Source organism: Coregonus lavaretus (genome assembly GCF_964263955.1).
Source record: "Coregonus lavaretus genome assembly, chromosome: 11".
In the NCBI taxonomy this organism is placed as follows: Eukaryota; Metazoa; Chordata; class Actinopteri; order Salmoniformes; family Salmonidae; genus Coregonus; species Coregonus lavaretus.
The window spans coordinates 50,013,976-50,040,458 of NC_139998.1; the positions used below are offsets into that span (position 1 = coordinate 50,013,976).

At 42.1% G+C, this 26,483-nt stretch overlaps 2 protein-coding genes across 2 annotated transcripts in view; one reads left to right on the forward strand and one right to left on the reverse strand.

Annotated features, from left to right (window-relative positions):
• The window catches only part of LOC311137576 (growth hormone-releasing hormone receptor-like), a gene marked incomplete at both ends in the record, with an annotated part of 31,652 nt that extends 26,455 nt beyond the window's left edge, over positions 1-5,197 (forward strand). The window contains 2 exons of the mRNA XM_084172088.1: positions 2,955-2,996; positions 5,096-5,197. Of these exons, the coding sequence (XP_084028214.1) occupies positions 2,955-2,996; positions 5,096-5,197 (144 nt within the window). The remainder of the gene's footprint in view (positions 1-2,954; positions 2,997-5,095) is intronic.
• A 6,303-nt stretch (positions 5,198-11,500) lies between these two features.
• LOC311137577 (uncharacterized protein) lies at positions 11,501-21,241 on the reverse strand (the record flags this gene model as incomplete). Its single annotated transcript, XM_084172089.1, has 11 exons — positions 11,501-13,906; positions 14,284-14,373; positions 14,572-15,075; positions 15,398-15,530; positions 15,962-16,035; positions 19,834-19,887; positions 19,976-20,029; positions 20,164-20,294; positions 20,572-20,643; positions 20,749-21,013; positions 21,224-21,241. The coding sequence occupies 11 exons, from the start codon at positions 21,239-21,241 to the stop codon at positions 13,784-13,786; spliced, it is 1,518 nt and encodes a 505-aa protein (XP_084028215.1). The 3' UTR covers positions 11,501-13,783.
• Between the last annotated feature and the right edge of the window lie 5,242 nt (positions 21,242-26,483).

Here is a 26,483-nt window from a genome sequence, read left to right on the forward strand (position 1 = left end):
AGTGTGTTACTGATGGTAGGCTTTGTTACTTTGGTCCCAGCTCTCTGCAGGTCATTCACTAGGTCCCCCTGTGTGGTTCTGGGATTTTTGCTCACCGTTCTTGTGATCATTTTGACCCCACGGGGTGAGATCTTGCGTGGAGCCCCAGATCGAGGGAGATTATCAGTGGTCTTGTATGTCTTCCATTTCCTAATAATTGCTCCCACAGTTGATTTCTTCAAACCAAGCTGCTTACCTATTGCAGATTCAGTCTTCCCAGCCTGGTGCAGGTCTACAATTTTGTTTCTGGTGTCCTTTGACAGCTATTTGGTCTTGGCCATAGTGGAGTTTGGAGTGTGACTGTTTGAGGTTGTGGACAGGTGTGTTTTATACTGATAACAAGTTCAAACAGGTGCCATTAATACAGTTAACGAGTGGAGGACAGAGGAGCCTCTTAAAGAAGAAGTTACAGGTCTGTGAGAGACAGAAATCGTGCTTGTTTGTAGGTGACCAAATACTTATTTTCCACCATAATTTGCAAATAAATTCATTAAAAATCCTACAATGTGATTTTCTGGATATTTTTTTCTCAATTTGTCTGTCATAGTTGACGTGTACCTATGATGAAAATTACAGGCCTCTCTCATCTTTTTAAGTGGGAGAACTTGCACAATTGGTGGCTGACTAAATACTTTTTTTCCCCACTGTATCTACTGTATTAATAATTATTCATTCACTTCTCTAACAGTCAGAGACAGCCCGGGCTAGCGGACCAGACAGCTCCGTAAAAACATTTGGATTGTCAATATTTTATCCGAGGTCACATGAGGACAGGGTCTGAACACCTCCAAAACAAAGGTCATGTGGTTTGGTAAGAAGAATGCCTCTTTCCCCACCGGTGTGATTACTACCTCTTAGGGTTTAGAGCTTGAGGTAGTCACCTCACACAAGTACTTCGGAGTATGGCTAGACGGTACACTGTCCTTCTCCAAGCTGCAGGCTAAGATTAAATCTAGACTTGGTTTCCTCTATCGTAATCGCTCCTCTTTCACTCCAGCTGCCAAAACGAACCCTGATTCAGAACGGAGTGCTCAGGTTGGGGTGTAGGCTTTGAGCATAACCTGAAGGTAGAGAGGGGAAGTTCCTCTTGTTGCTCCGTAGGCAAGCACCATGGTCTTGTGGTGGATGCAAGTTTGACTGGAAGCCAGTGGAGTGTGTGGAGGAGCGGGTGCCATGGGAAAACGTGGGAAGGTTGAAAACGTGGAAGGTTGAAAACCAGGCGGGCTGCAGCTTTCTGGATAAGTTGCAGGGGTTTGATTGCACAAGCGGGGAGCCCAGCCAACAGCAAGTTGCAGTAGTCCAGACAGGAGATGTCAAGTGCCTGGATTAGTACCTGTGCCGCTTCCTGTGTGCGGTAGGGTCATACTCCACGGATGTTGTAGCGCATGAACCTGCAGGAGCGAGTCACTGCTTTGATGTTGGCAGAGAATGACAGGGTGTTGTCCAGAGTCACGCCAAGGTTCTTTGCACTCTGGGAGGGCGACACTGGAGTTGTCAACCGTGTTGGAGAGGTCTTTGAGTGGGCAGGCCTTCCCCGGGAGGAAGAGCCGCTCCGTCTTGTCGAAGTTAAGGTGGTAGGCCAACATCTAAACTGAAATATCTGCCAGGAATGCAGAGATGGGGGGGGGGGGGGGGGGTAGTTGAGTTTCAACTGCATAGCAATGATGGGAGAGACCATGTGAGGATATGACGGAGCCGAGTGACTTGGTGTATAAAGAGTAGAGGGCTCCCGTGTGGCTCAGTTGGTAGAGCATGGCACTTGCAATGCCAGGGTTGTGGGTTCAATTCCCACGGGGGACCAGTACGAAAAATGGATGCACTCACTACTGTAAGTCGCTCTAGATAAGAGCATCTGCAGAAGAGCAAAATGAGAATCTGTGAATAACTAGGTAAGATACTCGAGTGAGAGAGTGGTGTGGAGCCTTCCTCTCCTTCCTTCCTCCAACAACTCTGCAGAACCGTCTTTGTTTTGGCGATGGTCTTAGTTTTGCCGACGAGACTGACACGACTGCCGCTTACAGCTGCCGCTGAGAAACCACGGGAGACTGAAGAACTAACAATAATTGCTGATTGCCTAGCAGAGGTAAAGAGGATACCGCCCTGTGCTAATTGATGATTGTCTAGGAGAGGAGAATGTATTCCCCTCCAATAAAGCCACTGATTACCAAAACAAGTCACAAATTGCCCTGCACGTTGATCCTGGTGGATGTGTCAATGTTAATCTGCAAGTTATGAGCAGTCAGCAGTTCACACACCAAGTAAGCTACTGGGAAGACAGGCAGCACTTAAATTAGATGGCCCTAGCTAGCAAAAAGACAGTACTAGACAACAGATAAAAACACAAATTATACTTATCAAATATAGAAAAAGAAACCATTAGGCAACTATGAGAAACAGGAATAAACTAGCATAAATTAGCTCTAATACAAGCTTCACTACAGTCCCCCCGGTTCAATTCCAGGCTGTATCACAACCGGCTGTGATTGGGAGTCCCATAGGGCGGCGCACAATTGGCCCAGCGTCGTAAATAAGGCCATCATTGTAAATAAGAATTTGTTCTTAACTGACTTGCCTAGTTAAATAAAGGTACATTTAAAATAAATAGTGCATTACTTTTGACCAGATCCCTAGTGCACTATATAGGGAATACAACCAGTCTCATCAACTAGTTCAACACTAGCATGGCTTACAGCGAGCTCATTACCAAGCAAGATACATATTTGCGGTCGTTCAGCTGTCGATGCTATGGCTGAATCTGTGCAGCAATATATCATATACCTTTTATGGCTTTATTTACAATTATACTGGCCACAATTATACTTCACAATTATACTTCTCTTAAATGTTGATAACATCTGGGTACTTCAATTCTTTGAATATTGATAGTTATTGATTATATATTCTCTGTCTTCTAGGGGCTGATTGTAGCGATTCTCTACTGTTTTCTCAATCAAGAGGTGAGTAGCCTACACTAACATTCCAACTATAAGAAACACCAACCATACTGCTCTCTAAATATTGCTTTGATATAAATCATAAGCTAATAATGTAATATAAGCCATTGAGCAGATGCCTGTATCCAAAGCAATTTACACTACAGTGCTTTAGGTATTAACATGGGTTACCGGGATCCCGGGGCTGTCTCTGGAACACTCTTCACATTTCCCGAAATAATCTAATGACAAGACCTGGGAAATAAATACAAAATCCCCAATGTCGCACCAATGCAATTCCACAAAATTCACAATATTGCTCCAGGGTCACCGTCAATAATGCCGTGAACCCACTCTCCGAGGGTGTCTCAGGGGGAGTGGGATATGCAAAAAACAAATGTCCAATTCACACATAGTACATGTACATGTGTGAATTGGACAAATGTAAGCACCCACCCACCCACCCACTTGTTGCCCATATGAGAGCTTCGGTAGAGAATGTCTGATCAACAAACGGTATGGGAGTAGATATGCATATTTTTAAAATGGAGTTGGTCCCCATTAAGATACCTTGATATTTAAACTATTTCCACCCTTCATCTCCCCTTTATTCATGAGCTGATCTGCTATCTGTATAATCATCAACTCGATTTTGCCAAATATAGGAGATATTCTGTCATTCGTTAAAGGAGGTTATCTAGCAAGCTTAGCAACTTTGGTCATTTGACTTTGGTTTGACTGCCATTACAAATGTTGTATGATTCGAAAATGCTATACTCGGGGTGTGCTCTGTGTGGAGATAGCCTACTGCTGATGATAACGTGTAGAATTTATGAACAGCCTGTTTCGCAATTCACAACAATGTCATTGGCTATCAAAGATATTTAGTAATGAATGACAGAGTAACTATCAGTTTAATTTGCTCTGAAATCTTTACATAGTGGCGCAGCGCCCCTCTTATTTGGGGAGAACCCATAGTGACCACATCTTGGTTTTAAACGCTATAGATGGGGCACAACCGATTTTGGGGTATTTCCCGGGACTCTCGAGATCAATTAGCATTATTCCCGGTATTGAAACTTGGTAGATTTTCGGGAAAATATGAATCCCTACTGTGTTTACACTGAGTGCTTAGAAATCAGTTTATGTGTCCCCAGCTGGGTTTTTTTTGGCAGATTTGCACCTCTTAATGACTAGCTAGTGTAATTCAGCAATGAAACTCAGAGCTGCTGTGAATAGACACACAATAGTCAATAAGTGATGACTTTGTTTCATCATTCAATCAATTGAATTCATTTGTTTGTTAATTCATTAATTTATTCATCCATCCATTCATTTTCAACAACACTGAAACTGGCTGTGGTAATCTAAGTCTCTCCTACAATGTCTGTAGTGCTGTAATCTGAGGTCTTTGGGTGTGTGCATTTAGATCCTATTAAATTATTAGAGGGGCTATATCATAAAGTTCCATAATGGGATGAAAATGGCAGCCATCTTGATCAAGGAGAAATCCCAAACCATTCTAATTAGATTGAATGGCAGTAGAGGCATAGGCATTTCCTGCTTTTACTGCTGCAGGACAATAAATGTAAGGCATGTGATTATATCAGAAATTGTGTAATGGAATTATAATTAACTTGTCATATAATTATAAGTACAGTTTATATGGGTTTTATACACATTTTCTGTACAAATAGCCCCTAAAATATATGTAAACAGACGGTAAATGTTTTAGATTTTGTTTTCTTGGAAATCTGTGAGTGCTATTATATGATACAACATCAGTACTTGTTGCATTTCCAACTTGTCTAACTCCTATCATCAACTGATTTGAGCCAGTGTATGGCTGTGGATTGACTGTTTGAATGGAATATTGGCAGTTAATTTGAAAAATGTATGGAATAATTCCTTTAAATCTGTCTGGCTAGCTAGCTAACACACATACAGTGCAGATCAATTCTTCACATTCATTGTTTTACACAAAATCTTATCACAGCACTGGCAAACCATGGTTGACCAACTCCCTGACCAAAATGGCTGCCCTTTATCCCATCATAAGAAGGTTCATGTCCGTTCTAGTATTCTAATTCCTAATTCTATAGGTGTGTGTCTGTTTGTATCAGGTCCAGAAGGAGATCCATATGAGGTGGCTGAGGTGGCAGGATAAGAGCTACGGAGTGGTACTGCCCGGTGCCAAGGGAAGTCATATGGACACACCTTTCTAGTGCCACACTCTTCATCCACCTCCTCCTCCTCCATTCTCCAACCTCTATATGTGTGTCTTTCGGAGGGGTTGGAATAAAGCAGAAGTTTCCATTGGACAATAGTCATATTCTTCTACTCCTTCCTGTGGCCTCCACACATTGATTATGTATTTTTAGAAGGAGAGGGTGATGTACATTGTGTCCCTAAAACATCAAATGTTCCCATCATCACAATCTCATTGCTAAAGGGACCACCACTGGGTTCATCTATTGTGTCCAGCTCAAGATGAACTGTTGCAGCACTGTGAAATGCCCTTCCTCCTCTTCCTCCTCCTCCTCTTCCCCCTCCTCCTCCTCTTCCTCCTCTTCCTCCTCCTCTTCCTCTTCCTCTTCCGCCTCCTCCTCTTCCTCCTCTTCCTCCTCCTCTTCCACTTCCTCTTTCTCTTTCTCTTCTTCCTCCTCCTCCTCCTCCTCCTCCTCTTCCTCCTCCTCTTCCTCGTTCTTCTCTTCAGTATCATCTATGTTAAGTTACAGAGAAGCCTGTCTCTGAGGTACTATACCACCAAGGATTGTATCCCAATAGGTATTGGGACTGCAAATAAAGTGGTGATGTTTTGTTTTTAACAAAACAATGTTCAAAAATAATTTATACTGGAAAATAGAGGGTTTTATGTATCAAATGTGTCCTTGTTTTTCATGTTTTATTGGAATATTGTCTTATGATATGTTTGTAGCTTTCTCTCTATGTTTCAGCGCCTCTGTGTGTGTTTCGCTCTCTCTTTCTCACTGTGTGTGTGTGTGTGTGCGTGCGCTTGTTTGTATGCATCCATGTCCGATTATGCTTTAGATTCTGGATACAGTATTAGGTCCCCTTTAGACCCTTTCATTAGGCTTCTTGTGGCTATTGATGGGTAACGTGCAATGTATACAGGAGTACTGTGTGTCGAAGACAATTTTCCCCTGGAGGACATTAAAGATCATCCTTTCTTATTGGCCGTAAGCATGAGAAATACACACGTGTGCGCTACAGTACATCACCGCAGGATCATTCCTTAGCCTCTAGCAGTGCCAATAAATATGAGAAAATAGGACAAATTCTGTTTGAATAAAGCTGTGTGCTTTAATGTGGGCTGAATGTTCTGTTTGAATAAAGCTGTGTGCTTTAACATGGGCTGAATGTGATGTATAATATAACAGAATTGAAAACACTGAGAAAAATGTGGTGTCTCTCAAATAAAGCTACATCTAGACATGAACAGGCTACTACTGGATGTGCAAAGAGATGGTGTCTGCTAAGCGTATCAATCTCACGCTGCCCTCAAGTGGTGATTTGTGTTGCAGGACAATTTAGACAATTTTTTCACAACCTATTTAGAGTGAGATGGCAACGAGGAGGGTTGCTGGCATGAACATCTCAGGTGCTGCCTACTGCTCTTGTGCCCTTGAGCAAGGCATTTAACCCATAACATGCTGCTCTGAGGCTGACCCTGTAGGCCTACTGGGGTTGGGTATTGTGACAGCAAAATAATTTGTATCTATTCTATATCTGTTCTATTCTACCCCCTTCCAAAAAAAGGAGAACCCTTACAATAAAAGTCCCACAGGAATCCTGCAGGAATTTGAGCCTCTGTGAAGGAATTGTGCAGGTGACCTGCAGGACTAATGCAATCCTGCAGGACAAAAGTTGATAACTGTCAGTTTTGCCTATGCTTAAACAGCACTCCTGCAGGAATTTCAAAAATCAAAGTAGGTACCTTTCTGCAGGTCAAGGCAAATTCCTGCAGTAAACTCTGCGGAGGCAGATCCTGCAGTATTAATTTATTCCTGCAGGACAAAGCAAATTTCTGCAGAATGAAGCCGTAATAGGCAAATTCCTGCAGGAGGCTTGCAGAGGCAGATCTATGCTTTATAACTCGCTCACCATGAAGATAAAGTTTAAAATCATGATTTTATCTAGTGCTTCTCTCTTCAGTTGTTTTCAGTTGGCTCTCTCATTCAACTGACTCACTGACTAGGCAGGCTAGCAACCACTAGCGGCTCCCTCTGTAGGCTGTAACAAGCACAACACCCCTAGACACAGATTATCCATTATATTGACCAGATACTCTAGTCAACCCAGTATCACAGATTATTGTGAAATAGACACAAATTGCTCATTGGAAATTCGTGACAGGCACAGTACAGTACACGCAGTACACGATGTTGTATACATTGAATTTCAATCTCACGGATAAAGATAGTAGGTTATTGAAAACAGAAACAATGAGTGAGGTTGGTCGGGCGTATAACGTGAATGTTCGAATCTCATCCCTTTAGTTAATTTGCAACTGCTTGCTATTTTTTAGCTACTTTGCAACTACTTATCATGCTAGCTAACCCTTCCCCTAACCTTAACGCCTCGATATCGCTGACACAAACATAGCATTTTGCTACACCAGAAGTACACTATATATACAAAAGTATGTGGACACCCCTTCAAATTAGTGGATTCGGCTATTTCTATATACAAGGCAACTTTACTGATTAACTGAGTGATTAACAAGCAAATCATAGCTGCATAACATTTGCAGAAACTATTTTCACTAACTTTTTATTTTTTTAAACAATTTGTATGTATTGTTATGATTGCATTATGTTGAATATAAAAAATCATACAACTAACTGCTAGGTCTCACAAGGTACATGTAGAGCTAGCTAGAGCACATATGATTTAGTCCTCAATAAATTACTTGCATACAACTGCATACACAAAATTACTTTTTATGTTTCTAGTGGTTGTGGTAACTGTGGTGGTGGAAAATTAGATATCACCTACCCCAACTAGTTGCAGCCATGCAGTCCCCGGCAACACTGGCAGACTGCCCAAAAGCTTCCCGCGCTCATGATGATGTTGCTGCTCGTGCTGCTCCATTACTAGTGCACAGACAAAATAGTCCCAGCAACTCCACTATCACACCTACAGCATCTTGAGCAAAATGGTAATCTGCATCATCTGGATATGTGTGCAACAAAAGTTAAACATTCACCTTCTGCTACCATTTTCGTCAAGTCCTCTATGCATACAGTTTGAGGCATACGTTTGATAAATCCAAATTATGCACCACACAGAATGCACTGCAACTGCCTCTGCAACACAATGCTGCAAGGCAAATGCAGCATTCCATTGGAAATGAATGTACTTCTGGTGTACCAAAATGCAATAACACTATGGGTAACTAGCAACATGGCAGCAACCATGAAACGCGTATGCGAACGTGCATAGATTACGTTGAAAACAACTGTCGGCCATCTTGGATGCTGTCTCCAGTTCTTTATACCTCAGTGACCCATACTTGTGTATCAATCCTGCTGCCAGCTGGTCAAACCACAGAGTTTCTAAACCCAGAGGCGCAACATCGCGAGCAGGAACGCTTGCGAAGCAGACCAGACCAGGGTTTGGGGTTTGAGAAGTCAATTGGCTTGTTCAACATTGCAACCAACAGTTCAGGCCACTGTCAACTGACTGATCTACAAAGAGCCTTGCATCATAAATAACTACTCATTATACATTTGTCGATTAGTCACAATTTATCCATGATACATTAAGGTTTTGATCGTCTTGAACACGGCCAATGACAGTTGTGAAAAATTCTTCCTTAGGTGTTAATTTTCTCAAAATCTAAAGGAACAAACTAGATTCGAGCCAATGGGCGCGTTTGAGCGGATCACTTTTGTCAAGTTGCCTTCCAAAGTGTGTTGCATTATGGGGATACAAATTGTCCCACTTGCGCTTACATGACGACTGCATAAACTTTACAAAAAATCATGTGACTGCAGTCAACTTAAAATTTCTGCAGTTGCTCTTCACCAACTTCATCCTGCAGCCATCGCCTGCATTGTGGGAGGTTCTATTGTCAACCAATCATTAGTTGTTTTTGTTTGACCCACGTGAACGTGATCAAAGACATTGCTGAAACATGAACCAACTTTTGCCACGATTCACAGTGGATATGTACAATTGAATGTGATATTTGAGGCTCTCTCTCACCAACAATGTATACACATATATTTATAGTTTGTGAGTGTGTGATATGGGGGTTGGAGACATTTATTTTGACATTATAAAGAAAAACCTTTATAAACAATGGCATCACTGCCTTGTTGATCTGTGCGTTGCTGTTGGAAAACCACATTAGTGTCCGACTTTCGGCTGTCGCAGATGCACCTCCCCTGACTTCACTCTTCCACTTTCGTCTACAGTCGGTTGCTTTAGCCTTACCACTCAAACGCGCCCCTTGACTTCACATTAGGACAGTGGAAGAGCACTTCAGTCTAATAACCCTGGCTATGGTCTGATTCTCAACCCCTCTTCCTGAAGTATGCACTCATTCACTCCACCTAATGGGGTGAATCTCAATTGTATTTCCTTGATTGCTCATGTCCACCTTCCTATTCTTCTTTTCAAAGCACATTGGAGCAGAAGTTCAGAGGTTTCACCTCTCAGTTTGCAAGGGAAACAAGGGGACCACTCCATGAGATCGAAATGATAGTTTGAACTGTGAAGAGTGCTGCAACTCTCAATGTAAAAAAAAAAAATACTAAGTCAGTAGTGTGAAAGATTCTGTGAATCAGGGGTTAAGTCCTTTGCCATCCTGGAGATTGTGTGTTAAAATGTCTTCTTCTGTGTTTTAGAGCACAGTACTGGCAGACATCGTTTGCACATGCACACACTATCAACACCATAAGTTAAATCTATGTATCATTTTGATGGTGAGCAGCACCCTCTTGTTAATTTTAAAGTAAAAAAATTGATGTAACAATCCTAAATTGTCCTTATTAAACCAATTTGTGATAGGACGTGAACAGGCGCACACTTCAGAGAGTATGGGGATAGAACTGGCATACGATTCCCAGTGATTTAAGAATATATGTAAAACCAAACCACCATATTACTTACAGTGCCGTCAGACAGTATTCACACCCCTTTACTTTTTCCACATTTTGTTGTGTTACAGCCTGAATTTAAAATAGATTAAATTGAGATTGTGTCACTGATCTACACACAATACCCCATAATGTCAAAATGGAATTTTGTTTGTAGAGAATTTTAGAAATTAAGAAATTAAAAGCTGAAATGTCTTGAGTCATTAAGTATTCAACCCCTTTGTTATGGCAAGCCAATATACGTTTAGGAGTAAACATTTGCATAAATCACATAAGTTAAATGGATTCATTCCGTGTTCAATAATACTGGTTAACATGATTTTTGAATAACTACCCCATCGCTCTACCCCCCAATTATCTGTAAGGTCCTTCAATCGAGTAGTAAATTTCAAGCACAGATTCAACCACAATTATTCGCAAAGGTCAAAGGTCACCAATTGTAAAAATTTAAAAAGCAGACTTTGGATGGTGTATCAATACACCCAGTCACTACAAAGATACAGGCGTCCTTCCTAACTCAGTTGCCGGAGAGGAAGGAAAATGCTCAGGGATTTCACCATGAGGCCAATGGTGATTTTACAACAGTTACAGAGTTTAATGGTTGTGATATGAGAAAACTGGGGATGTATCAACAACATTGTAGTTACTCCACAATATTAACCTAAATGAGAGTGAAAATAAGGAAGCCTATACAGAATAAAAATATTCAAAATCATGCATCTTGTTTGCAACAAGGCACTTAACTAATACTGTAAAAAAATTGGCAAAGAAATGAACTTTTTGTCCTGAATACAAAGTGTTATGTTATGTCACTTTCCAAGAGAAACTGGGAGACAAATTCACTTTTCAGCAGGACAATAACCTAAAACACAAGGCCAAATCTACACTGGAGTTGCTTACCAAGACGACACGACACTGAATGCTCCTGAGTGGCAGAGTTACAGTTTTGACTCAAATCTACTTGAAAATATATGGCTAAACTTGGAAATGGCTGTCTAGCAATGGTCAACAATCAACTTGACAGAGTTTGAAGAATAAAAATAATACAATCGGCAAATACTGTACAATCCAGGTGTGCAAAGCTCTTAAGAGACTTACCCCCAAAAGACTCACAGCTGTAATCACTGCCAAATGTGTTTCTACAAAGTATTGACTCAGGGGCGTGAATACTTCTGTAAATGAGATATGTGCGAAAATGTCTAAAAACAAGTTTTCACTTTGTCAATATGGGGTATTGTGTAAATGGGTGATTTTATTTTGATTTGATCCATTTTGAATTCAGGCTGTAACACAAAATGTTGAATAAGGCAAGGGGTACTTTCTGAAGGCACTGTAGCTTTACTTTAAAAGCATTGCTGAGCAATTTGAGTTAAAATAATCAGTTGAAAAAGGCAACACGGTTGTTAAGTTTTATTTGTCACTCCAATGTCTATAACACCTCGAAGAGAAGAAGAAAGAAAACGTAGCAGAAGCGCTTCAGGTATTCCAAAACAACCACAGGTGCTCTTTGAGGGGAATAGGACTTGAAAAGCATAATGGATAAATGATAACCACAAATAGGTGCTAAGTGGCATAAACAATCCAAGTCAAGGCACCTGGTGGGTTTGAAAGTTAGAAAGCCTTTCATTAAAAAGCCCATTAAAAAAATGAATGGGCTACAACATTATTAAAATACACTAATGCATATTGGCTTAGGCCTTCATCAGGGTGTCTGATTCCAAGTGAGTCAAGGCTATATAATTGCATCTCCTCCATTTTGTATCAGACGCAGTAAGCCAATACGCGTTGATATATTTTAATAGTCCACACGAGTGCCTGGACTTGGATATAACAGTCCAAGGGAAGACTTGTGCAGTCATTTTACATTACCCTGCATTAATTACATGGTACAATATCGATGCATTATCAATGACCTGATCAATAGCAAATCAATATCATATATAGACCACTGAGTATTTGAAAAACAAATAAATAACACAATGTTCTTAATTCAATTATGTTTGATATGCACATGATTAAATAAATACAAACCAATATCATGAGCATTATGTTCACCTGTGCCGTATTCAGTTGGGCACAATGTAGCAAAAATGTTGCAACACAAAACAATTCAGAATTCTTAAACAAGTTCACATACTACTTTCCTGTTTCACTCACCCTGTTTCAAAATGTTTTATCCCATTTCGTGCCAATATAACACGCACCTGGTTAAGTATGTCCCAATTCTAAACATCTGATCATGTACCTGTCAAAATGCCGCTCTGTCAAAGAGCATTGTTGCAGAAAAGTAACCCAAAATAATTGAAGTGCAATTTCAGAGTACATGTCATACACAGGTATTGAACTGCATTCCTATGGATAAATTCTTTACTTATATTCTGTTGTATTTGGACAAACTTAAAATTGACCCAGAGTTAAGTACGATGTTTCACTGCCGTAACATCAGATAAAAACAAAATACCTCAAAAAATGCTTTTGAGAGCTAATCATTCTGTATATGTCCTTCTTGTCTTTTGTTAGTCTGTAGCTACCACTAAAATGGTGCACATAATACTGTAATTGTAAACATAATGATTTAAAAACATGAATAAAATGTTCCTGATTATTTCAAACTTTTTTTACTATTTACAAATCTTTAGAAGTAGAAAAGCCTGATATTTAGACATCATTGCAATGGACTCATTGCTTTGAGGTGAAAGAGTTATTCAAGTATTGCAGTAAAATTGGTAGAGAAAAATTATGTATTTATTTTCTATGATTTGTACCTTGCATCTGTAAAAATGCTAAACGTGCGCACACTACTATTAAACTGATCAAAATTGGTAAGAATACCACATTTGAAAAGAATTATGACTTAAAATAAAACGAAAATAAATGCTGCAAGCCATGTAAACTTAGCTGTATTTTTTTGTTCAGACAATACGTTCCACCCTCAGTGTGTACTTGTCTATTTCTCTGTAGTTGGTATTATTATAAGGAAATTGAAACACCAGTGCATTACCAAATGCAAAGTAGCAAGCATCTACAATCATATAGTACATCCTGTAATAGGAAGCCTATTGACAAGGTGCGTCAAGACTTTTAACCATTCAGACCAACAGAAAATAATACATTTACAAGCATATTACATCCAATTCTTATCGGCCTAATAAAATACATCTCGATACTTGCAAAATATACATCCAACAACGTTCTTTTTAAAACATAATTAAACCTTTGTATAATTTTTTTTATAATTGTAAGATACAGATCAAATAAAACTAAATAACTGAATAAGAGCCCAGTAACACAGGAAGGATTGTCATACACACACATTCAAAGTACAATCTGAAATATTTGTCCGCTGTGGCCGGGGGTTAAAATGCAAACAAATAATCTATGCTCAAAAGCGTACACACGCACACAAACAGTTCAATTTGTAGCTCTCAAAAGCACATCCCCTCACTCCTATTAGCCAGGTCAATACCTCTTCCAGAAATGAAACTGCAAATTGTAACTTTAACCCTACTAACCTCTGACCTCACACCAAGCAGAAGCCAGTTTAGGAAACCACCCGGATTATGCCAAATAGAGGGATTTATTTAGAATGGTCCGTCATAATGTTGAGATGCAACCAAAAAAAATTGCTCCGATATGAAAGCGAAGCCTCTGAGGTCTGCGGTTGGGGTGGACGGTGAACCCCTCTCACTTGGAAGAGGCGGCCATGTGTCCGTGCACACGGAAGCGGTACACGCACGTGTACTCCAGGTGACCCCAGTTACTCAGAATGCGCAGCTCCACGTAATAATAGCCAGCCCTGGTAGGGTTCTGACAGAGAGAACAAGGAGAAAAGGTTAGATGACTGAATGGATATTGCATTAGGGTCAACAGTAGTTACTAGCTAGGTAGTTAGAACTTAGTTCTATGGTCCTAGTCCAGTTCTATTCCAGGCTTATTTCAGCTATAGTCTGTTGCATAAACATCAAGCCCGACTAACGTCACGCCAACCAAAAATAACCTAGGTTGCCTAACTGGGGGTCGTATTCACTAGGCACCAAATGGAAGAAAAACTGAAAGGAGGGAGGGACTACCTGAACTTGTCCAATAAGAAACACACATTTTCTGTAGCAAAATGTTTTGCTTAATTTTGAAACGGTGTGCACTAATGAATACAACCCAGGCTAAGATAGAATTTTGGGACTCACAGGCAGTTGGAAGGTCTGGATTGGCTCTCCGTGCTGATCATAAGTGAAGGTTCCCAGCCAGATGCCATCTTCTGTTTCAGTGGACATACCCTGCACAGAGAGAGGGAGGAGTCCGATTTTTAAAGACAGAAACGAGTCATCAGCGTTAAAGATATTCACCATACTGCTCTAAACATCTCTGTAGGAAATCCTCAACAGTAGATTATGTAGATGTGGCTCTGGGCAAAAGTTATGCACTGAATAGTGTGTCAGGGAAGGGCCAGAGGTCAGAGGTCAGAGATGACTCACATAGACAGAGAAGGCCTTGGGCGCACTGTCGATGCGTCCGGTGGGGGCGTTGGAGACGGGCAGGTGCTCCAGGGTGACGTGGGTGATGTGGGCAGGATGAGACAGGGCGATGACCAGGGTGCCCTGCGCTCCGTGGAACGCCCAGCACTTCCCAGCCTGCACCGTCTGGCCCTGGATAACGGTGCGGGGGCTCTCAGAGGGGTACCAGAGGGGTACACCCAGGAAGGACACGCATGCCGAGCGGGTACGGTAAGTCTCAGAACACCGTGTGCTCACAACGCTGGCACCTTGGGACTCTAAGGCAAAGTCCGGCATCCTGTCGGCCAATAGGGGACTGCAGTCCTTCACAACCTCTTTCACCATCCGTGGCTCGTTCTGGGGCACATTCTCACGCAGCCATTTGGCCATGGTCTCTTTGAGCTCATAGGTCAGGTGTGTGTTGGCTGTGGTGGGGTTGGGAGCTGGAGGAAGCTGGTTCTGAATAGAGGAGACCTGCTGCCCCAGCTACACAACACAGAGAGACCACATCCATTAGGTTAGGAAGGCTCATAATTGACTGTGTCCCAAATGGCACCCCATTCCCTGTTTAGTGCACTACCATAGGGCTCTGGTCAAAATGTATTGTAAGTCGCTCTGGATAAGAGCGTCTGATAAATGACTAAAATGTGAAATGTAGTGCACTATGTAGGGAATAGGGTGCCATTTTGGACTCATCCATTCACATTTTAGATATTTAGCACCAGTTCTTATGCAGAACCACTTTTAAGAAAGTGCAAAAGTTCAGTGCTACAAATTTGACTGAGTATGTGTGTTTTGTGTACATTACCGTGGCACTCTGGTCCTCCAGGGAAGCGACTCTCTGCCTGACGTGTGTGTGTTGGTCCTTCAGCTCGCCCACCTGACTGGTGAAGCCGGCTGTCTGCTGGCTCAAACGATGCTCCCAATCCAGCGGATTCACACTACAATAGAAAAGAATACAATATAACTTAATTGTCCAGTGAGAAACAGAGATGTTAATTTATCTTCTTTCAACCCCCTGTGACAGCAAACTCACAAAACATTCTTAAAGGTTAAGTCAAGATTGGATTTAAGACAAAGTTTGTTTTGCAACCAAGGTTGGGACATTAGATCGGTCAATAGAAAAAGCATGAGAGTAGGTTTTCAATCCTTTCAATCTTCCCAAGTGCCCAGAGATCTACTGTTGGAGGAGAATGTTACTATAACTGGAACATACTCAACCCTGGGGAGCATGGGACAGGAGCTAGGGGTAGGGGCAGGGGCAGGAAGTAGAGGCTAGGGGTAGTAGGTAGGGGCAGGAGCTAGGGGTAGGGGCAGGAGGTAGAGGCTAGGGGTAGGTTCTGGATGGGGCCAGCCACACACACACACTCACCTGTCCACTCTCACTCTCACGTCCCTCACGTCCGTCCTAACATCTGCCAAGTCTGTCTGCAGTCTCTCTACCATCTGTTGGGATAGACGAGCACAAAGACTACATCTCAACCATATACGTAAATATACAACACTTCTATAGTACAAAACATACACACACACACAGGCTTGCGAAAGTATTCACCCCCTTGGCATTTTTCCTATTTTGTTGCCTTACAACCTGGAATTAAAATTGATTTTATGGGGGTTTGTATCATTTCATTCACACAACATGCCACTTTGAAGATGCAAAATATATATTTTAGTGAAACAAACAAGAAATAAGACAAGAAAACAGAAAAACTTGAGCGTGCATAACTATTCACCCCCCCAAAGTCAATACTTAATAGAGCCACCTTTTGCAGCAATTACAGCTGCAAGTCTCTTGGGGTATGTCTCCATAAGCTTGGCACATCTAGCCACTGGGAATTTTGCCCATTCTTCAAGGCAAAACTGCTCCAGCTCCTTCAAGTTGGATGGGTTCCGCTGGTGTACAGCAATCTTTAAGTCATACCACAGATTCTCAATTGGATTGAGATCTGGGCTTTGACTAGGCCATTCCAAGACATTTACATGTTTCCCCTTAAACCACTTGAGTGTTGCTTTAGCAGTATGCTTAGGGTCATTGTCCTGCTGGAAGGTGAACCTCCGTCCCAGTCTCAAATCTCTGGAAGACTGAAACAGGTTTCCCTCAAGAATTTCCCTGTATTTAGCGCCATCCATCATTTCTTCAATTCTGACTAGTTTCCCAGTCCCTGCCGATGAAAAACATGGTGTTCTCGGGGTGATGAGAGGTGTTGGGTTTGCGCCAGACATAGCGTTTTCCTTGATGGCCAAAAGGCTCAATTTTAGTCTCATCTGACCAGAGTACCTTCTTCCATATGTTTGGGGAGTCTCCCACATGCCTTTTGGCGAACACCAAACATTTTTGCTTATTTATTTATTTAAGCAATGGCTTTTTTCTGTCCACTCTTCCATAAAGCCCAGCTCTGTGGAGTGGTCCTACAGACAGATACTCCAATCTCTGCTGTGGAGCTTTGCAGCTCCTTCAGGGTTATCTTTGATCTCTTTGTTGCCTCTCTGATTAATGCACTCCTTGCCTGGTCTGTGAATTTTGGTGGGCGGCCCTCTCTTGGCAGGTTTGTTGTGGTGCCATATTCTTTCAATTTTTTTATAATGGATTTAATGGTGCTCCGTGGGATGTTCAAAGTTTCTGATATTTTTTTATAACCCAACCCTGATCTGTACTTCTCCATAACTTTGTCCCTGACCTGTTTGGAGAGCTCCTTGGTCTTCATGGTGCCGCTTGATTGGTGGTGCCCCTTGCTTAGTGGTGTTGCAGACTCTGGGGCCTTTCAGAACAGGTGTATATATACTGAGATCATGTGACACTTAAATAAAGTACACCTGTGTGCAATCTAACTAATTATGTGACTTCTGAAGGTAATTGGTTGCACCAGATCTTATTTAGGGGCTTCATAGCAAAGGGGGTGAATACATATGCACGCACCACTTTTCCGTTATATATTTTTTTTGAATTTGTTGAAATCCAAATAAAAATCAATTTAAATATACAGGTTGTAATGCAACAAAATTGGAAAAATGCCAAGGGGGATGAATACTTTTGGAAGGCAAACATATACATGTTACAGCCTTATTCTAAAATGGTTCAAATCAAATCAAATCTTCATCAATTTACACACAATACCCCATCATGACAAAGTGAAAACATGTTTTTTTTTTTTTTTTATGTAAAAACAAACAAAAATAAATAGAAAAACGTCTTTACGTAAGTATTCAGACCCTTTTCTATGAGTCTCGAAATTGAGCTCAGGTGCATCCTGTTTCCATTGATCATCCTTGAGATGTTTCTACAACTTGATTGGAGTCCACCTATGTTAAATTCAATTGATTGGACATGATTTGGAAAGGCACACACCTGTGTATATAAGGTCCCACAGTTAACAGTGCATGTCTTAGCAAAAACCAAGGAGGTCGAAGGAATTGTCCGTAGAGCTCCGAGACAGGATTGTGTCGAAGCGTCGATCTGGGGAAGGGTACCAAAACATTTCTTCAGCATTAAAGGTCCCCAAAAACACAGTGGCCGCCATCATTTTTAAATTGAAGAAGTTCGGAACCACCAAGACTCTTCCTAGAGCTGGCCGCTCGGCCAAACTGAGCAATCGGGGGAGAAGGGCCTTGGTCAGGGAGGTGACCAAGAACCCGATGGTCACTCTGACAGAGCTCCAGAGTTCCTCTGTGGAGATGGGAGAACCTTCCAGAAGGACAACCATCTCTGCAGCACTCCACCAATTAGGCCTTTATGGTAGAGTGGCCAAACGGAAGCCACTCCTCAGTAAAAGGCACATGACAGCCCGCTTGGAGTTTGCCAAAAGGCCCCTAGAGGACTCTCAGACCATGAGAAACAAGATTCTCTGGTCTGATGAAACAACGAAGGACAACGACCCTAAGCACACATCCAAGACAACGCAGGAGTGGCTTCGGGACAAGTCTCTGAATGTCCTTGAGTGGCCCAGCCAGAGCCCGGACTTGAACCCGATCTAACATCTCCGGAGAGACCTGAAAATAGCAGTGCAGCGACGCTCCCCATCCAACCTGACAGATCTTGCGAGGATCTGCAGAGAAGATGTGTGTTTGTGAGATTGTGTCCTCCTCCCAGAGTGCGAAGAGCCTTGGCGTGACCCTGGACAACACCCTGTCGTTCTCCGCTAATATCAAGGCGGTGACCCGATCCTGTAGGTTCATGCTCTACAACATTCGGAGAGTACGACCCTGCCTTACACAGGAAGCGGCACAGGTCCTAATCCAGGCACTTGTCATCTCCCGTCTGGATTACTGCAACTCGCTGTTGGCTGGGCTCCCTGCCTGTGCCATTAAACCCCTACAACTCATCCAGAATGCCGCAGCCCGTCTGGTGTTCAACCTTCCCAAGTTCTCTCACGTCACCCAGCTCCTCCGCACACTCCACTGGCTTCCAGTTGAAGCTCGCATCTGCTACAAGACCATGGTGCTTGCCTACGGAGCTGTGAGGGGAACGGCACCTCCGTACCTTCAGGCTCTGATCAGTCCCTACACCCAAACGAAGGCACTGCGTTCATCCACCTCTGGCCTGCTGGCTCCCCTACCTCTGCGGAAGCATAGTTCCCGCTCAGCCCAGTCAAAACTGTTCGCTGCTCTGGCACCCCAATGGTGGAACAAGCTCCCTCACGACGCCAGGACAGCGGAGTCACTCACCACCTTCCGGAGACATTTGAAACCCCACCTCTTTAAGGAATACCTGGGATAGGATAAAGTAATCCTTCTACCCCCCCCCCCTTACTCCAACCCCCCCAAAAAATAAATACAAAATTAAATTAAAAAAACATTGTAAAGTGGTTATCCCCCTGGCTATAAGGTGAATGCACCTATTTGTAAGTCGCTCTGGATAAGAGCGTCTGCTAAATGACGTAAATGTAATGTAAATGTAAGAATGGGAGAAACTCCCCAAATACAGGTGTGCCAAGCTTGTAGCGTCATATCCAAGAACACTCGAGGCCGTAATCGCTGCCAAAGGTGCTTCAACAAAGTACTCACTAAACGGTCTGGATACTTATGTAAATGTGATATTTCCGTTTTTTTATTTATAATACATTTGCAAATATGTCTAAAAACCTGTTTTTGCTTTGTCATTATGGGGTATTATAAATCACTCCCTATTACACATATACTACACTACAATAGACATCTATAACTGAAACACTGTTCTCCATACTAGACTGTTATAGGACCTTATGACACCCCATTCCAAATAATACTGCACTGTAGAGTACTCACCTCGGTCACAAATTTCTGCTGGTGTTCCTTCTTCTTAAGAATTTCTATTTCTCTCTGCGGGAGAACACGTACACAAGTCAGTTAACCCAATGAATACACCCAAATGCTGTATATTTGTGCATTCTCTCTTTGTCTCCCTTACCAGGATGGTGTTCATCTTAGCTTCCAGAGCAGAATTAAATACCGAAGCTCCATCCTGCAGAAAGAGTTTCAACAAACAAGCTTTTATTGTACAATCCAGGAGTACACATGGAGAGCGTCAATGCAGCATCCTATCAAATCAAGAGAAAGAGAGATTATTGGCGGGTATGCGGTCCCATCAGATCCTACCATAGCCTTGGGAGGCGGAGTGAAGACAGGTGGTGGAGTCGGGGTGATGACGGGTCGGTTCTGGGTCATAGTCATAACATTCAGGGCTGGAGTCAGGGAGGCCCATACCAAGGGGGCAAGGTGCCAGCAGCCTAGCAGAGAGGGGTAGAATAGACTTGAATACTCTAAGGAGCACATTATCATACAGGACAGGTTACACAGACAACATTTAGAACATTATTGATCGTCAACAATGGGTTGTATGTGTTGTACTTCTGTTATTTCAATTGGCAGTAAGTACTATTGTTAGGCATGTCATCTGTGTACAATGTACTGCTGGCACCAATAAAGTAACAGTGCTGTTGATTCTTTTCATGGCAGTTCTATAGAACTATAGACGGTCTGATTCTGTGGTGTGATGTCACTCACCGAAGGTCAACAGGATGAGGAGGATGGCAATTAGAACGGCCTTCCTCACATCGGCCGGGACAAACGGAGGGGCTACAGGAGAAGACAGAGATAAAGCTAACGTTAACAAACAAGCTACAAGCATAGAGACAAGCTAATGCTACGCTAGCAGGTAAAGTTAGCACACACACTACTCACTCCGGCTGGCACTGGCGCTTGTCCTGTTGCTGCCAGAGCTCTGGTTGGCGCTAACCCTTTGTTTGCCTAAGGAGGAGTCTCCAGAGTATCCTCTGTAACGTCTTGCCTCTGAAGAGGAGTAACCAGAGCTGTCTACGGCGCTTTGGCTCTGGGCCTGGTTCAGGCCAGTCTGGCAGGATGAGAAGCCCCTGGGGCTGGGAACCAGCTTCAGGCTGGGGGCCGGGGCCGGGGCTGGGGCTGGAGGTTCCTGGAAGGTCTTCCTCCTCTGACCCAAGCTTAAGACCCCTGAAAGGCAGGGTGTGCGGGGACAAATAGAGAGAGTCAGACGGTCAGTTTTGAATAGCCATAATAGCTAACTATAACCATAGACAAACAGGCAGCTGCAATACAAAGTATACAGAATAGGCTTAGACAGTGAAAGTAACTGAGTGAGTGTCATTAAGACAGTGGATGTAGGAAGTGGTGTGAACCGTACCAATGTAGTCCTCAGCATTGATGGGTGGCTCCACTGTACTAGTCTTGCTGCTAGTGGTGCTAGCCACGCTGTTGGCCCGGCTGGAGGTACGAGAGGCTGCCACTTTACGACCACCCGTCTTCCTCTTAGTAAAAACCCTGAGAGAGAGAGAGAGAGAGAGAGAGAGATAACTTTGTTAAAGCAACTTTGTCAGGCCTACTGTATTAGGCTATACGGTACAACATGAAACACACCTCACAGGGCTCTCCCTGTAGGAAACGGAGGAGGACTCGTCATCGTCTGAGGATTGGTGGTAGTATCCCCCTAAAACCAGCCTCATACTGCGCCGCGACATGTCTGAGAGAGAGAGACAGAGACAATACCTCATACAGGATACTGTGTTATACAAGCTGCTTTACCTGGAGGAATCACACACACAGCGATCAATAATAGAACACTTTATAACAGTCATTAGGCTTATTTGTTTTCAAAAGTAGATAAGAAGTTATGTACAGTTACAGTAAAAGGGAGTTGTAGTCATATTGAGATTCCCAAGAAGTAGCCTAGGTAGCATAGCGCTAGCTTAGAGCAGCAGGTAGCAGTAGCCTAGGTAGCATAGCGCTAGCTTAGAGCAGCAGGTAGCAGTAGCCTAGGTAGCATAGCGCTAGCTTAGAGCAGCAGGTAGCAGTAGCCTAGGTAGCATAGCGCTAGCTTAGAGCAGCAGGTAGCAGTAGCCTAGGTAGCATAACGCTAGCTTAGAGCAGCAGGTAGCAGTAGCCTAGGTAGCATAGCGCTAGTTTAGAGCAGCAGGTAGCAGTAGCCTACAGCTGGTGGTAGGAGAGAGGCTCTCTGACAGATGCTCTCCTATATAATCTCTAATCCAGCTAATTTACAGCACCTCACACTACTCTCTCATGCACACACGCTACCTCTCATACAATACATTGTACAATAAAAGACATCTCGGTAATTCACGTTACCGTAAGGCCTGAATACCACACAGGCAGCATTGGCATAGTCATATGAAAAGGCTAGACCTACCAAATCCAGATCTGCAAGGTGATTTGGGTAAAGCCTGACAAAGCCAGATCTGGTTAAGTATAAACACACAACTGACCTTAGATCAGTTTTTTTGTGCGTACTGAGTAACTTAATTTGACTCAGTTCACAAAGCTAACGCTAACTGTGGCTGTGTAGGAATTAACTTCAACTTTCAAACAGCAATAGTATGGATTAGCATTAGCTAACTAGCAGAATGCTAAGACCCGCACAAACTTTTACAGATGCACAATTGAGAGCATCCTGTCGGTTGTATCACCGCCTGGTACGGCATCTGCACCGCCCGCACACGCAGGGCTCTCCAGAGGGTGGTGTGGTCTGCCCAACACATCACCGGGGGCACACTGCCTGCCCTCCAGGACACTTACAGCACCCGATGTCACAGGAAGGCCAAAAAGATCATCAAGGACATCAACCACCTGAGCCACTGCCTGTTCACCCCGCTATCATCCAGAAGGCGAGGTCAGTACAGGTGCATCAAAGCCAATCTCAAGGCTATCCGACTGTTAAATAGCCTTCACTAGCTTCACTTTACTCATCTCATAAGTATATACCGTATTCTATTCCACTGTATTTTAGTCTGTGCCACTCCGACATTGCTCGTCCTAATATTGATATATTTCTTAATTCCATTCTTTTACTTTTAGATTTGTGTTGGAGCTAGCACTGTTGGAGCTAGGAACACAAGCATTTCGCTACACCCGCAATAACATCTGTACACAAAAAAAATGTTATGCATGCATGACTGTAAGTCGCTTTGGATAAAAGCGTCTGCTAAATGGCATATTATATTATTAGCTGCTAAATATGTGTATGTGACCATTAACATTTAATTTTATTTGAGGTGGGACCAAGTCACTATTATTCTAATCACAAGCAAGTCTCAAGTAAATGATATTATCGGTAGGACTGGTGGAGTTATGTCGCACATGCAGCTAACAAAAACATATGGAAATGTCTGCTCTACCCAAAATTACAACCAAATAATTGCAGCATTACCGCAAAAATGGAAGAGGAAAGTGGAAGGGGGAAAAGTAAGGAACTTGTCTGTCGGCCCTGCATTAAAGAACATAATTGGTTAAAGAAAATTGTGATAAATAAAAAAGTATACCAGTTTAATTTAAGGACCAAAGGATTGACAGCCGTCCCATATAGATTGCAAAATAGTTGGGAAGAGATTTTTGACGTACCGATTCCATAGCATAGTGTTTATGAATTGACGCCGGATTCAAAACTTATAATTTTTCAATTTAAATGATTATATAAAATTCTTGCTACCAATAGAATGTTATTTATATGGGAGATACAATCTTCCCAGCTCTGCAGATTTTGCTGCGAAGAGACAGAATCATTAGATCATTTGTTTTGGTACTGTCCATTTGTAGCTTGTTTTTGGACACAGGTCCAGAAATGGCTAAAGGATTGCAATATTTATCTGGAGCTAACCCTGCAGATAGCACTACTGGGTGATCTGAAAAGTCATAGTCAATCGATCAATAACATAATAATACTATTAGCAAAAATGTTTATTTTCAATTTACGATCTGTAGAAACAATGAGAATAGAAAGGTTCAGAACTTTTGTAAAACATCTCAGTACAGTTGAAAAATATATGGCAAATAGAAATCCAATATGGATGGTGTTAAGAGATAGATGGGAGGGGTTGAATGGAGCTGAAGGATGGGACTAATAACAACTAACAACAACTAATAACAACAAGATAACTAATGTAAAGCATACTGTGTCCATAATAATTATATAGGTTATAGGTTGAGAGCTTTTGTGAAAGAGCACAGTTAGAAAAATATGGCATATAGAAGCAAACCAGATGGACATCATGAAAATGATCGGAGGAAGTTCAGGAGTAAAACAAACAAAATAGAATTATTGTAGAATTTGACTGTGTCCATAAAATGTATATAGTATGTATGGGCTGGAAGTAGAGGCCTAAGCGTTGTTGTTCACTTGTTTACTCCAATTGGGGAAGGGGTGGTGGGGTTGGAAAGTAATGAAGGGAAATATAATTTTAAAAAGGATGTGTGTGTATAATATATATATATATATATATATATATATATATATATATATATATATATATATATATATATATATATATATATATATATATATATATATATATATATATATATATATATATATATATACAGTGGGGAGAACAAGTATTTGATACACTGCCGATTTTGCAGGTTTTCCTACTGACAAAGCATGTAGTGGTCTGTAATTTTTTATCATAGGTACACTTCAACTGTGAGAGATGGAATCTAAAACAAAAATCAACAAAATCACATTGTATGATTTTTTAATAATTAATTTGCATTTTATTGCATGACATAAGTATTTGATCACCTACCAACCAGTAAGAATTCCAGCTCTCACAGACCTGTTAGTTTTTTTTTAAGAAGCCCTCCTGTTCTCCACTCATTACCTGTGTTAACTGCACCTGTTTGAACTCGTTACCTGTATAAAAGACACCTGTCCACACACTCAATCAAACAGACTCCAACCTCTCCACAATGGCCAAGACCAGAGAGCTGTGTAAGGACATCAGGGATAAAATTGTAGACCTGCACAAGGCTGGGATGGGCTAAAGGACAATAGGCAAGCAGCTTGGTGAGAAGGCAACAACTGTTGGCGCAATTATTAGAAAATTGAAGAAGTTCAAGATGACGGTCAATCACCCTCGGTCTGGAACTCCATGCAAGTTCTCAACTCGTGGGGCATCAATGATCATGAGGAAGGTGAGGGATCAGCCCAGAACTACACGGCAGGACCTGGTCAATGACCTGAAGAGAGCTGGGACCACAGTCTCAAAGAAAATCATTAGGAACACACTACGCCGTCATGGATTAAAATCCTGCAGCGCACGCAAGGTCCCCCTGCTCAAGCCAGCGCATGTCCAGGCCCGTCTGAAGTTTGCCAATGACCATCTGGATGATCCAGAGGAGGAATGGGAGAAGGTCATGTGGTCTGATGAGACAAAAATATAGCTTTTTGATCTAAACTCCACTCGCCGTGTTTGGAGGAAGAAGAAGGATGAGTACAACCCCAAGAACACCATCCCAACCGTGAAGAATGGAGGTGGAAACATCATTCTTTGGGGATGCTTTTCTGCAAAGGGGACAGGACGACTGCACCGTATTGAGGGGAGGATGGATGGGCCAATGTATCGCGAGATCTTGGCCAACAACCTCCTTCCCTCAGTAAGAGCATTGAAGATGGGTCGTGGCTGGGCATTCCAGCATGACAACGACCCGAAACACACAGCCAGGGCAACTAAGGAGTGGCTCCGTAAGAAGCATCTTAAGGTCCTGGAGTGGCCTAGCCAGTCTCCAGACCTGAACCCAATAGAAAATCTTTGGAGGGAGCTGAAAGTCCGTATTGCCCAGCAACAGCCCCGAAACCTGAAGGATCTGGAGAAGGTCTGTATGGAGGAGTGGGCCAAAATCCCTACTGCAGTGTGTGCAAACCTGGTCAAGAACTACAGGAAACGTATGATCTCTGTAATTGCAAACAAAGGTTTCTGTACCAAATATTATGTTCTGCTTTTCTGATGTATCAAATACTTATGTCATGCAATAAAATAAAAATTAATTACTTAAAAATCATACAATGTGATTTTCTGGATTTTTGACCTCTACATGCTTTGTAAGTAGGAAAACCTGCAAAATCGGCAGTGTATCAAATACTTGTTCTCCCCACTGTATATGCGAGGAAAAAAAGAAAAAAAAAAGTCAAGTCCCAAGTAGAACAGGTCGAATATTTGTATTTCTTAGGGATCTCCATTAGCTGTTGCCAAGGTAGCAGCTACTCTTCCTGGGGTCCAAACACATTAAGGCACTTACATCAAACATAAAACATCATAAAACATCAATACACCACTACATATTTACAATACAAAATGTATTGTTAAGTCCAAGTCAAGTAAAATAAAATAAAATCTACTACAAATCTTTGTGTATTTATTGAAGCTACCAGACAGCCCTTTTGATTATTTTGTCGACAACACATTTTGATTATGTAACAATAAAATTTGTACAAATTCCAAATGCAAGCTTCATAAGTAAATTATCAATTTCAAGCAATTTTGACTTACCAAAAAAACAGTAGTCCTATGCTAGTAATTGTTGCTTGATGCCCAATTACTGGTGAGCTTGCAAAGTAAACGGTTCATATTCTTGATCAAACCATTTTTGGAGCTGCA